The sequence below is a fragment of the Copadichromis virginalis genome, linkage group LG12 (genome assembly GCF_057382275.1).
Source record: "Copadichromis virginalis isolate Kocher_CV1m ecotype Utaka linkage group LG12, C_Virginalis_male_GT1.1, whole genome shotgun sequence".
Lineage (NCBI taxonomy): Eukaryota > Metazoa > Chordata > Actinopteri > Cichliformes > Cichlidae > Copadichromis > Copadichromis virginalis.
The window spans coordinates 26,204,029-26,216,810 of NC_140629.1; the positions used below are offsets into that span (position 1 = coordinate 26,204,029).

Here is a 12,782-nt window from a genome sequence, read left to right on the forward strand (position 1 = left end):
TCACAATAACAATATTCATCAGCATTCAGGGGTAGGCTCTTATTTGCACAGCCGCTTGTTCTCTGAAGTGGGGCTTTTTTGCTTCATGGGCGGGGGGACGGCAGAAAAACCGACCGACAGTGACGCAAAAGGAGAGGCTATTATATTTGCTTCCTGAAAAAAAAAAGACGAAATTATGCTCCTGAGCTGGGAGTTTATTGGATGCAAGAGAGAGCTGTAAAACAAATATTTGGAGAGAAAAAAAACTGATAATAGAATGGACTTGTATGGGAAGGTAAGATTCGCCATTTTTAATATATAGGCAAACTATAGCAGATACCCATAAAAGGTTTTTATCCCTGCACTCTTGATTTTGCATGGCAGGGGTCTGTACACGACATAGCCTACTGTTATCTGTTACTCTGACGCCCGTCAAAGGGTGAACTACAAAGGTTTTCTCTTTCTCTAAATATTTCAGTTGTTGACAGTTGGACTGAGCTGCATGCTGAGTAATGTAGTCAAATCTCTTCTTTTGATGCTGCAGTTTTCCTCCGCTCTCCTCCGGTGCAAAAACTACAACCCCCGTCTACGGGGTGACGGTGACGTCACAGACACGCACGAAACCCGCTTTTCCACCCTCCTCGTGTGCTCGTGCTCGGCTCACGCGGGCCAGCCTTTTTCGTCAGCTCGCGGGGTGGAGGGGAGGGGTGAGAGGCGGGCGCGTGCCAGATCGGAGGGGGACAGCTCCCAGGTGCTGAAATTGGTCGGAGCTCCACAGAGAGAAAGCGAGAGGCAGAGGGGGGAAGAAAACCAGCGCCCGCGTTAGATTCAGATATATACATATATTAATATAGATTTAAAAGAAAACGCATTCTACTAAAATAAAAAATAAAACAAAAAACAGGGCCAGATACAGATAGAACCGAGGCCTCCAAAAACAGGTTTGTTCACATAAATGTCCTCAACGCTTCTTCTTCTTCTCTTTTTTTCTGTAGCTTGTAGTCGTAATTGCGTGGAAGAATTTCATTGATAGATAAAAATGACCTGCCCAGAATTGGTCGCCGAAACACTAGCTGGCATGCGGCTTCTCGCTCATCCGCGGGGTGTAATTTTATAGCAGAGCTTCTTGCTTTATGCGGTGCGTGTAAATGACATCGTTGCAGCGATATTTTCAACACTGTGTCCTTGCAAAAACACTCCTCGGTGGTGTTGTTTCATACGCGGAAGCGAACCGAAGTCCTGATCTTGTGTGTGATGGAGGTCCGGCATCATTTATTAACTGCACAGGTTTGGCACAGAGGCTTTGTCGGAACATTCACCTTGGAGGCGGATATGACTGTGCTGGTGTCGTCCTGTTCGTAGTACTCTCGTCCTCGGAGGTCGCTGGCTGCTGACAGCTTGCACTGAAACGGTTTGGGTAGATGCTCTGCTAAGGTGAAAGATCCATGTGTGCTCTGTCCTTTGTATAACACCAGTGTGTGGTAATATGGGATGAGATTTGACGTTTTTATCAAACAGAAGTCAATTTCTAGAAGAAAACTTCACAGAGGAAAAAATCAGTGAGTCTTAAGGTTTAAATAGCTCAATACAATATGAATAGGAGTTGTGTAAAATTAAACATTAAAAGATCTGAATCTGAAATATTGCCCTCGCTCTCTCTGCCATAACATTAATCATCTTCATATGTTAAAGAAAGTATTTTAAGAAAAAATCAGGCTTTTAAAAGTCCTGGTTATCCAACAGTCATCGATACAACAGCTTGTGGTGCTGCTCATGCTGGTTTGCCTTACACAGCCTTCTGTCACCTCTGATCTGGCCTTGTAGAACAAGCTTGCACTTTTTACTCTGCATCTGTCTGCAGCACTCTCTTTTACTTTGTGGTCAATGGACATGAACCATCTTAAAAAGCACTTTTCTAAAAATGTTTCCAACCCTTTGCATTAACCTCCCCTCCCCAATCTCTTTTTTTTTTTCTTTCTTTTTTTTGCAGATGGCTGCCACTCAAGATGCGAAAGGAAAAGGAGAGGGAGGGGAAAATTTTGACTATATGTTTAAGCTGCTGATCATTGGTAACAGCAGCGTGGGCAAAACGTCTTTCCTGTTCCGCTATGCAGACGATGCCTTCACCTCAGCTTTCGTCAGCACCGTGGGCATCGACTTCAAAGTGAAGACTGTGTACAAGAATGACAAGAGGATCAAACTGCAGATCTGGGTATGAAATATTCAAACGCGAGCATTAAACATTTAGCGACATTGAGCCACAAAATATTTGACTGACGACCTAGCCAGAAGAAACAACTTGACAAATTTTGTTGAGAAGGAACGCTCTTTTAGAATCCGGATTCCTATGTAATGCCGTCTGAGCACAGGCAAAAGTTTGTGTTATATTTGAGTCTGTTTGAGGACGTAGGAGACCTGAAATGACACCAAAGCAAGCTTTAATGGTGATAGTCCAGGGCATAAACAAAGTCCAGAATCTATCAAATGAATTGCAAAGTAGGAGTTCCAAAACTTAGTAATCACTAGGAACATCAGCTAAGTAGGAGTACTCGACAAAGGAAAAGGGGAGACTGAGATAAAATATATAAAAGGTAATACAGGAAGTGGAAACTGCAAGGAACACAGACACAGAGAGCAACACTTAGCAAAATAAAACAGGAAGAGCCACAACTGAACTGATAAAAACAAAAAGACCAACACAAAGATGAGACTGAAGGAACAAAATGGGAACACTAAAGGGAACTAATAAACCTAAAGTCAACTATGCCTAAACTACAACTAAAGACACAAATAACAAAACAATAAAGAACCAATCCTGAGCATCAGAAGGAGGAAAAACTCATAAGCATAAGGAAATACAAAATGAAAACTATACAACAATCTCTCGTTTCCCTCCACCTTTGTGTTCCTGCTGAATGACCCCTGTTTGTAAAAGGCTGTCAATCTATCACTTTGTCCTGACCTCTGTCCATATCTTCTTGTGTTTCAAGGATTCGATTGCTTTATATTTGGCAAAGTAAAAAAAAAAAAACCCACAACTGCACACAAAGGTATTAATTTAGATATTGGATAGAACATAACCACTTTAGCTCTGTATTTGGATTTGAATTTTATCTATTATCTCAATTGACATCAAAACATATCTCTAGTGATTTCTTCATCATTCCTATGGATTTCTCACATTTCTCTCTAATTTGTTTACATTCTTCCAAAGCAGTTGATAAGTTTGTAAAATTTTCCCCGTGATTGATGTCTTTTCACACAGAGAAAAATCCAAGTGAACCAAAATGCATCACTGCAAACCACGTGAGAATGGTCAATCTGTTTATTGGCCAGATGTGACCGCGTGCGACGCAGCAAAAGTAAATACAGGAAGAAGGTGCTGTGCTCTAGACTATTGGAGAACATGGAGAATTTAGGTGTGAAGACGCTCTTAGAAAACGTGTGGTGCATTAAGCTGGTCGCTTAATTAACTCCATAAAGCTTCAGGAAAGGCTATAATGTGTTTGACACTCTAGTGTAAGCACTGAGACAGATGGAAGCTTCAACATCATTGACAAGATACTAGTAAGTGTTAGTTTGCCGCCCAGTGGGAGAGGAAACAGAAGCAACACCTTCTCTAGAACGTGTGGGAAACTGAAGAATGTCTGAGTTTGTTTAATTAGGAGTTCATCTGAGCTGTGAAACCAGATTGTCTCACTACACCTCTGAGATAGTGGGGAGAAGCAGAAAGCTTCTTGCTCTCTTTCTTTTTCTTTGACTTCCTTTCTACTCACTTACTTTCTGTTTTCTTTCTGTATTGCCACAAGTGTCAGCTTTCCTTCAGAGGTTCTGCTCTCTTGTTTGTCATCATAGCTGACTTTCTCAGCAATTAGCGATCCCCCAGACATTCGGCGTCTGCAAATCACATAGCGAGACAAAGCAAAGGCGCTTCGTCAGGATGTGGAAACAGACTTTGAACAGTCAAATAATTGGCTAATGGAGTTAATGTGTTTCCATCATAAGCACAGAAAAGCATAGTCAGAGAGAAAATCACTGGCCTCGCGTTCATGTAATCAGCCTATTGCTTTTAATTGGGCTAAGAAAGAGCTGTGGCACACACTAAGTGCCCATCTAAGGTGATGGGTGTTGGCTAATGTCACTGCGGTATGCACATCCTTAATCTGCTGAGGGATAAAACTGCATGTTGCATCACAGAGCTGTCCCTACTGTCGCATTAGGCTGAGCTGAATGAAACCAAGAGTGCTGGCAGCGTCATCATAGTGGAAAAACAGAAACTCACTTCACTCAATGAAGAAGAGAGTCGGGCTCCCTCTCCACTTGAAGCAGTCAGCTTGTTGGATTGATTTCTGGTGAATTGCAGACTACAAGCGAAGCTTTTCAAGGAGCTCAAATTCTCTGTACTCAAGCAGATTTTTTCCCTCTCGCTCCATCTTTTTAAGCAACTCACTAAAACATCCTTGAAATGCAAAGGTCATTGTCAAGCACTCGGCCAAGAATCAAAAGGCTTCTAAAACACTTCAAACTGAAAGAAAGGAACAAGACTGTGGTTACACTATCATTCATACGATTGGAGGATAACTTCATATATGCACAGTGAGAGTGAACAAGTTTCTGAAACATATCTTCCCCTTTTTATGTTGGTCAGTCCACAAAAAAAGCTGTTTATGCAGAACCACACAGACTAGCTGCTGACATTAAAATGCACATGTTTGCATGCATTCGTTTTTGCAGCATTGTCAACTGACAAAAGGTCCGAGCCGTGCTGTGCGTGGAAGCTCGGCAGGCTGTGAGCTCTGTCTTTGTGGAGTGAAGGTCAGAGCTGTCCTCTGGCTATAACAGGCACACTGTTGCGGTTATGTGCAGTATGACAGAAAGCAAAAGTACTGTGGCAAATACAATCCACTGCTGCCTTCTGGGCTTCTGTTTAACAAGAGCCAAGTAGATCAGCCAGAAGTCCTCTGTCATGTTTCACAGACGGCTGTGAGCACACTTGTTGTGGGTGTAACAACAGCTCAGTAAACATACAGTATCTTACTGGGATTTCTGGTTATGTAACTGTGTGTAAAATTGCAGGTCTGCACATATTTAAGCAATCACAGGAACATTTATCGTGATATAGCTGCCTGGATCTATTTTTCTTTGTTTCTCATGAACAAAAAACTTCATCTGTCTGTACTGACATCTCAGCAAAGCCTGTGGCGAGTGCTTGCTTTTGCCAGGGCGATCTGTGTGCAGTGTGCTGCTCCTCAAATGCTGTGTAATCACTCGCTTTGCTTCTGAGCATTTGGTCCAGACTCACAAACAGCAAGCAGGTTTCTCGAGGTTCAGATCATTGTACTTCTATATTTAACCCCCTTTTTCTAAGAAATATATGTCACGAGGCTGAGCTTTTAATCCTGCACCACTGAGTATTCAACACTACTGAGCGATTATCAATTATTACTGAGGAGAGAAAAGAATCAATCACATCAGCCAAAACTGAATTGCTCTTTTTTGGCACTTCATCAATGCATCACCAGTGAGGCAATTAGTATAATGATTGTTTCTGCATCATGGGCACAGTAAATGAAGCTGTGAACATGTGTACATAACATTCCAAACTTGAGTTGATTTAAACCAAGCAAATGTCTCAGTTTGAATCATGTTTGTGCAATCGGCTTATTCATATGTTGCATGTGGCTGAACCTGACAGTGTAAAGTGCAGTTAGCTGCTCACAGCAGTGATAAATCTTGTTTTCTGTGCACAGGACACAGCGGGCCAAGAGCGCTACAGGACCATCACCACTGCCTACTACCGCGGGGCCATGGGCTTCATCCTCATGTACGACATCACCAATGAGGAGTCCTTTGGTGCTGTGCAGGACTGGTGAGTTATGGCTGCCCATATTCGTCAGTTTTGTGTGACAGGTGTCATCTCTAGGCCCTTTTTTATTCTGGATATCATTTGCATCACATCAGCATATCAGGCCTGTTTGTTTTCATAATGCATGCAGTTCATATCTGTTGAGGCTGATGTGAGTAATGGCAGTCTTTAGTCTGATTTTAAACATGCTGTGGTGGAGCCTGTTCCTAAAAATTATCCAACTTCAAACTTCATTTCTAAACTCTCTTTAATTTCCGAGGTCCTGGAGAAAGTCTTCATCTCCGGTCTCTCAGTTGGATCATGTTGTTGGAATTAAAGCAAATACAGTACAAAGGTTAAAATCATATTCAGCCGGGCTATACAAAATTCTCATGCACCCCACTTTTATGTGGGGCCCTCAGCCTTTTTTTCAACTTTTATACTGGTCTCAGTATGGTTCATATTAATGTTGCACAGTTTTATCTGCCACTGGAACATAAATCTATGATTCCTCTGAAAGGCGTACTGGGCTGTCTGGAGAATGTTAACACATGGATGCACTAAATCTTCTTAATTGAAAAAACAAAAACAGATTTTATTGTGTTTTTTATAAACCCTCACCTCCACCACTTTGACCTTTTTTAAAAAAGTTTTTTAAAAAGCCCTTTGCAAGGAACCTGGCAGTTATCTCTTACTTCTGATAAATAGATAAATGCTGCATTTGAAAATCCGTTTTTATTCTTGGGCTTTTAAATCAGACTGAGTTCTGAGTATTTTTATTTGTGTTGCTTTTCTCATGTTTTCTCACTAAATGTTTTCCTTTTTAATTTCTTGTCTTTTTGTTCAGTGTTTTATGTCATTTGTTTCTTTTAACTGTACAACACTTTGGTCAGCAGCTGCTTTTAAGTGTGCTATAAACTAAACTGGACTTAATGTTGTACATGATCGATACTTCTTCTATTCCTCTCCTGTGAATATCAATGCATTTGCTATGCAGCTTTCTTTGAGTGTGCAGGAACTGTTTGCATGGACTGATTAAATTCTGGTGGTCTTTCTTTTAGGACACTGGCATAGGTCAAGTCTCACCTTTACTTTGTTTATTCATATTGTGGGACAACACTTTCCTTGCAATTATTCAACACCACAACTGTTTAATAGCAGATAAGACTGTGACATAGGTTAAGTTTATATCCATGACTAACTTGTTAGCGGAGATAGTTTGAGTTCCTTGTGAGTCTGAGCTGTTTTAACTTTCCAAAGTCCTCGCAGTGGCCACAGCACTGTCTCACATTTGACAGGCTTGTTATGTAGTGTTTGCAGCGCTGTTGTCAGATTTAAGAATCAAGGAAGGGAACTTGTCAAGGTCATGGCTGCGGTCCATTCATGAGTCACTGAAGTGTCTGCGGGGTGTAACAGTAAGTCTGAGCCAAGTCCAAATACCACAATATGTACACTTGGGTTTTAAGGGGTATTTATTATTTTCTTCTTTTTTTTTTGGGTTGTATGGAAGCCCCAAACGCAATTTCATTGTTCTTGACAATGACAATAAATAAATAAATACTAAATACTAAATATCTGTGATTCATGATGATGCACCCAAGTCTAAAACGGGACTTAGAAGGCTTCATCGAATCAGGAAGTGGGTTTTGTGTTAGAATTTTCACTCTAGCAACAAGAAGTTCTCCTCAGTGTAACCATTACAGCACAACAGCATCAAAGATTCATTAAAACATCAGATCCACACACACACACACACACACCCCTCCCCCGACATGTCTTTTGGTTTATATTTTGCTGATCCTTCCTCTTGACTGTACAAAGGTGTTGGGATGGGAAACATCTTGTAGTTTATTTACACTGTTTCTTGCACTTTCCCAGCCTCACCCACTGCCAGGCAAAAGAGATTACAGGAGCTCAAACATGCATTTTTGAGAGGAAAGATTTGTGAATCATCAGAGGCTCATCCTTATGATGTAAATGTTGTAGCAGCTGCACTGAGTTATACATATTGCGGCACTTTTGCAGTTGATCCAACTTCATACTTTATTTCTAAAGTCTCTTTAATTTCCGAGGTCCTGGAGAAAGTCTTCATCTCCGGTCTCTCAGTTGGATCATGTTGTTGGAATTAAAGCAAATACAGTACAAAGGTTAAAATCATATTAAGCTAGGCTATACAAAATTCTCATGCACCCCACTTTTATGTGGGGTCCTCATAAAAGTGGGGTGCATGAGAAATTCTTTGTGTGACTTGTATGATAAATACCATTACTGTAAGACCGCTGTCTTCTCCGCTCCAGTCACTCAGCTGTTAAAGTGTTTAATCTAACAAAACGCATATTTGTTGTTTAACTGGAAATGAAATGTTTAAAAAAAAATCTGCTGGGGTTCTGTACATCAGCAGGAACTGCTTCATATCATCTGCCTGATTGGTATTCAAGTGCTTTTTCTGTTACTGTAAGCCAGAAAGGCTTTCTTGTAAAGACAGCTCAGAGCCAGACACACCTATTATTCTTTTAAGGCCTGCTTGACACTTTAATAGAGCGCTGCAGTCTGAGCACAGTCTGTGATGGGTATCTCAATTAAGTGAGCCAAGTGTGTCACTCGCAGCAACCATCCAGGAGAGTCACCTGTGAACTTGTTCACCAGACGGTGCACAAATCCATCAGCTGTACACAAAAGAAGAGGCTCTTTTTTTACCTGCCACATAACCAGAATCCTTCTTTTTTTTTTTTTTGCCTTTACCACAGGCCTCAGCTCTGATTTCTCTCTCTCTACCTTGTTCCTTGTGACAAGGTTGGAGGAAAAAAAATAGAGGTTGCCAAGGCAACGGCTGCTTCCCTGACAGTGGCTGACTAAAGCCTGTGACGCGCTCATTTCCTGCCTATGTCATAGGAAAATGAGGGAAGCGCTGTGAGATTGACATCAACTGCTTAAGATTCCAATAAAATAAATATTGGACAGCAATAGGAAAAAAGGCACTTACCTGTTTAATTTAACACCTCTTAATTACTTGTGTTGCTTCGTTAAATGCGATACAAACACCAGTGCTATTTTTTTCTTGGTCAGTGAATAATACCTGCACGTAGATTCAGACTGACCCACATCTGAAGCAATAAAACAAGACAGAACTGGACAGAGAGCAGCGGTGTGCCGACATCATGCTGCTTTCTCTCTCTCTCTCTCTCTCTGAGATGTTGTTTCTTCCTTTTTCTATGGCTGGCTCCTTCTCTCCTGTTTTCAGCCTGTGGTGTGTTTACTGCCCTACTTTCTGTCAAAACTGCAACACCACGGGAGGAATTTGTTCCTTAAATTCCTTCCCAGATTGCAAGCAGCCTGCAGAGGTAAGAGCCATTCAAGCAGCTCACTGATTTGCTGTGAAATCCTTGTTCATGTGGATGTCGTTATTAGCATGTAATGATATTAACACTTGACACAGTTCACAAAACTATTTTAACAATGGAATCCAGTGTTTCCCGTGTGTGTGTGTTTGTGACTAAAGCCAAAAAGCTTTATAGCTATCTAAATATAAATTGTAAATATCTAAAAAATAGCAAATAATCACCTACATTACAGCAACAGTGACTACGAATTTTCAGAACAGAGCTGCCACTGACCCACTTTTCCGCAATGCCATCAGTGACTCAGATATGACACGATGCCAAACAAAAGGAGATGCAATCACTGTTCATGACCGACCCAAATGGTGGACAGATTTACATCTTGCCCTTTCTTCCAGTCCAATAAAAAAGTGGCACAGAATCTGTTTCTAGCACTTTCTGAGAAACCCGGCAAACAGCACTAATGTGAATGTGATGTATTTTTGTTGTGTTTTCTTTCTGATTACGTGCAGGTCAACCCAGATAAAAACCTACTCGTGGGATAACGCGCAGGTGGTGCTGGCTGGGAATAAGTGTGATATGGAAGAAGAGAGAGTGGTCTCGGTGGATAATGGCAGACTGCTGGCGGAGCAGTTGGGTGGGTCTCAGAGCAACATTCAGCACTTGGTGTTTTTAAAACTGGGTTGCATCACAGTCTGGTTTTTGCAGAAAGACCTTTGACATTTATTTGTTTTGTACAGACAGTCAAGGTTGTTCTAAACAAACAAAAACACCCCACATTTATCTTGTGATCATTAATCGGTCATTTCTACGTTCTGATCCCAAGGTTTCGAGTTTTTTGAGACAAGCGCCAAGGACAACATCAACGTGAAGCAGACCTTTGAGCGTCTCGTCGACCTAATTTGCGACAAGATGTCTGAGAGTTTGGACGCTGATCCAGCTGTCACTACGGGAGCGCCCACTGCCAAACTCACAGACAGCGCTCCACCCCTCCAGCAGCCCGGCTGCAATTGTTAGTGAGCCATGTCAAGGAGCAGGAGAGCAGCACAGGTCCTGTAAGGTGGTAAAAAATTGTTCTCCCTGAGCGTTATCACTCCTGCTATAGTGCTGCTTTCCCCTGGACTACACTTCAAACCCCGTTTAGTAGTAGAATTACAAAAATCTGTCCTATTATCTCTTAACTTTATCACCTTATATCAATAGCAAATAACCAGGAAAACAAACGTGGCTGTTGTAAGATGCATAACATTACAGTATAACTTGAATACACAGACACCATATTCTCATTCTTTGGCTAGTTAGTGTGGTTACAAACCAAGTATGTTTCATAGGCTGCAAATAGTTCACACTGTACACTTAATCCTTAAGACCTTTAAAAGCTATAATAATGATGATAATACCTTGAAGGATAGTCAGTGAGTGCTTTAATAAGCTTTTTATTTTTTATGTTTTTGTACAGTATGTTTTTTCCTTTTATAGGTTCCTGAAGCTGCCAAATCTATGATTTAGTGCACTATAGGATGTAGCGGCTTTCTTTTGTGTAACGCGTGTGTGTGTGTGGCTGTTGTGTGACTGCACAATAAGTGAGTGCGGGTTTGCGTGAATGCGAGTATTATGTCCGACTGCAACTTCGCCATCTTAAAATCATCTACCTTGGAAAAAAGTGGCCTTTTAGCATCTTCAATACGGCCTCTGTAAGTCCCTCTGTCCTGTTTTACTGTTGGAGTGTGTGTAACGTTGACGTGAGTACTGTTCCACCCTCCGCTGTCTGTAGATGTGATTCCTCTAAGTATATCTAATAAGTATATCTTAAGCAACCATTTCCATGTGCTTAGCCTCCAAGACACTCTTTTATAGTTCGATCCAATGAGCATGCTGCCAAAAACTCAATAATGTGTGCTGTTTTATTTTAAGATAGGCCTTACCCAAACCTAACCATCCCCTGCTCCATATGAAAACAGTGATTTAGCATTCCATTAAAGGAAAAATCTCTTACTGTCAAAGCACAGCTCACTGTGTGCGATACACAACAAATGATCAGCTCTGTCATGGAATAAACAGCCATATATTAAAATATGTTTAAGTTTTGACTCAGCATGCTTAAATTCCATGTTTGTATGATAAAATGAAGTCCTCCATCCTACCCCCACCCTCTGAAAAAATTGACAACAATGTAAAAAGGGAAACTTCTCATAGCGGGCATATACCGTACTCTAGTGTCTTAATGTAATTCCATGTAATAGAAACGTTGTAGGTTGTTTGAAAAGCCAGAAAAGTTTCAGTTCTGCTAGTCTTAGAAGAAAATAAATTGTGCCAAAACATTACAGTTCTTTTCACATCGTCGGTTGTTTGTCACATAGTTGAATAAAAGCTCTAAACAATTGCATGAAGTCAGTCCTGATATACCTGTGTAGATTTATATGATAAGATACTGTATATATCACGCTGTGTTACAGATTTAGGAGCATTGTCATGGCGTTCGCCGTGAGATGCAATGGGCCAATAAGTGCAATATTTTATGAATTATACCCTGTACATAGTTTCTCCCGTCCTCGAGTACAATGACCCCAGCTGCCGTACGTGAGTGACAGTAGGTCAGAATAACTCGTAAAACCCGAGGATGTGCTTCATTCAGTAACTGAATGTGCGACTGTAAGTGTGTATGTGTGCGTGTACCTGCCATATTGAAGAGACAAATTACGTAATATAGTGTACTGTTTGTGTATACCTTTTGTACAAATGTATTCACATACTATATGCTGTTCCTGCTAACTGTTGGTTGTTGACCGAACTTGTATTATCATGTCAAAATGCAGTGTTGTTGTGACAGATAGTCAGGGAGAAAACTTAGTCCATGACATATGCCATACTGTTTTACTAATGCCAAGAATAGGAATACACATGAACTAGTTTAAAGCGCCTGCGTGTACACATCTGTGTATGTGTGTGACATTATGATTTGATGCCAGTAGCCATGAAATAAATTACTGTAATGATCGCATTCATTTCATAGAGGGATGGTTAGCCTCAGCCCAACAGTCACTCGAGTAAAAATGCCATTTTAAAATATTATGTCTTTACATATAACTGAATATATTTATTTGTTGGAGTGCAAGCAGACTAAGAAGTATGTTTTTGAGATTATAGGAAATAAATCCAATTCTATCTGCGGGCGTTTGTGTCCTTCGTGACTCTTTGTTCACTCGTGAAGCGTGAAGATTGCTCTCCAACCCGCACCTGATGTTTCAGTGAAACTGCTCTGGTCCCATTTTAAGGCAAAGTGCGCCACCTAGTGACACGATGCTGGATTAGCACCAGAGCGGAAGTGACGAATTTATGGTGAGTCGAACCCACTATGACTATATTGTACATTTGAACGTTGTACTTTTATCGCACTTATTTTGAGTAGAAAATGTTGCATTTATCGTTTTATTTACTTTTTTACTATAGTTTTACCTGATAGGCATTGTCATAGGTACACACTGTTAACTGTAACTCCATTGGAGGTGCAATAAAAACACAATTGTGAAGCTACTTTAAGTATACAGTCACCAGACATTTCATTAGGTACACTTTGTTAGTATTGGGTCAAGCTTTGCTTCATTCTTCATGACAAAGTG

At 40.8% G+C, this 12,782-nt stretch overlaps 1 protein-coding gene across 2 annotated transcripts; it reads left to right on the forward strand.

Annotated features, from left to right (window-relative positions):
- The first annotated feature begins 97 nt into the window (after nt 1-97).
- Nucleotides 98-12,335, forward strand: rab3c (RAB3C, member RAS oncogene family). Of its 2 annotated transcripts, none has more exons than XM_085475680.1 (5): nt 98-274; nt 1,970-2,191; nt 5,730-5,848; nt 9,675-9,799; nt 9,989-12,335. In XM_085475680.1, the coding sequence occupies exons 1-5, from the start codon at nt 257-259 to the stop codon at nt 10,177-10,179; spliced, it is 675 nt and encodes a 224-aa protein (XP_085331806.1). In that variant the 5' UTR covers nt 98-256; the 3' UTR covers nt 10,180-12,335. The 2 variants fall into 2 exon arrangements, with proteins under 2 accessions (XP_085331806.1, XP_085331807.1); XM_085475681.1 differs by lacking the exon at nt 98-274 and adding an exon at nt 688-920.
- Nucleotides 12,336-12,782: the final 447 nt, after the last annotated feature.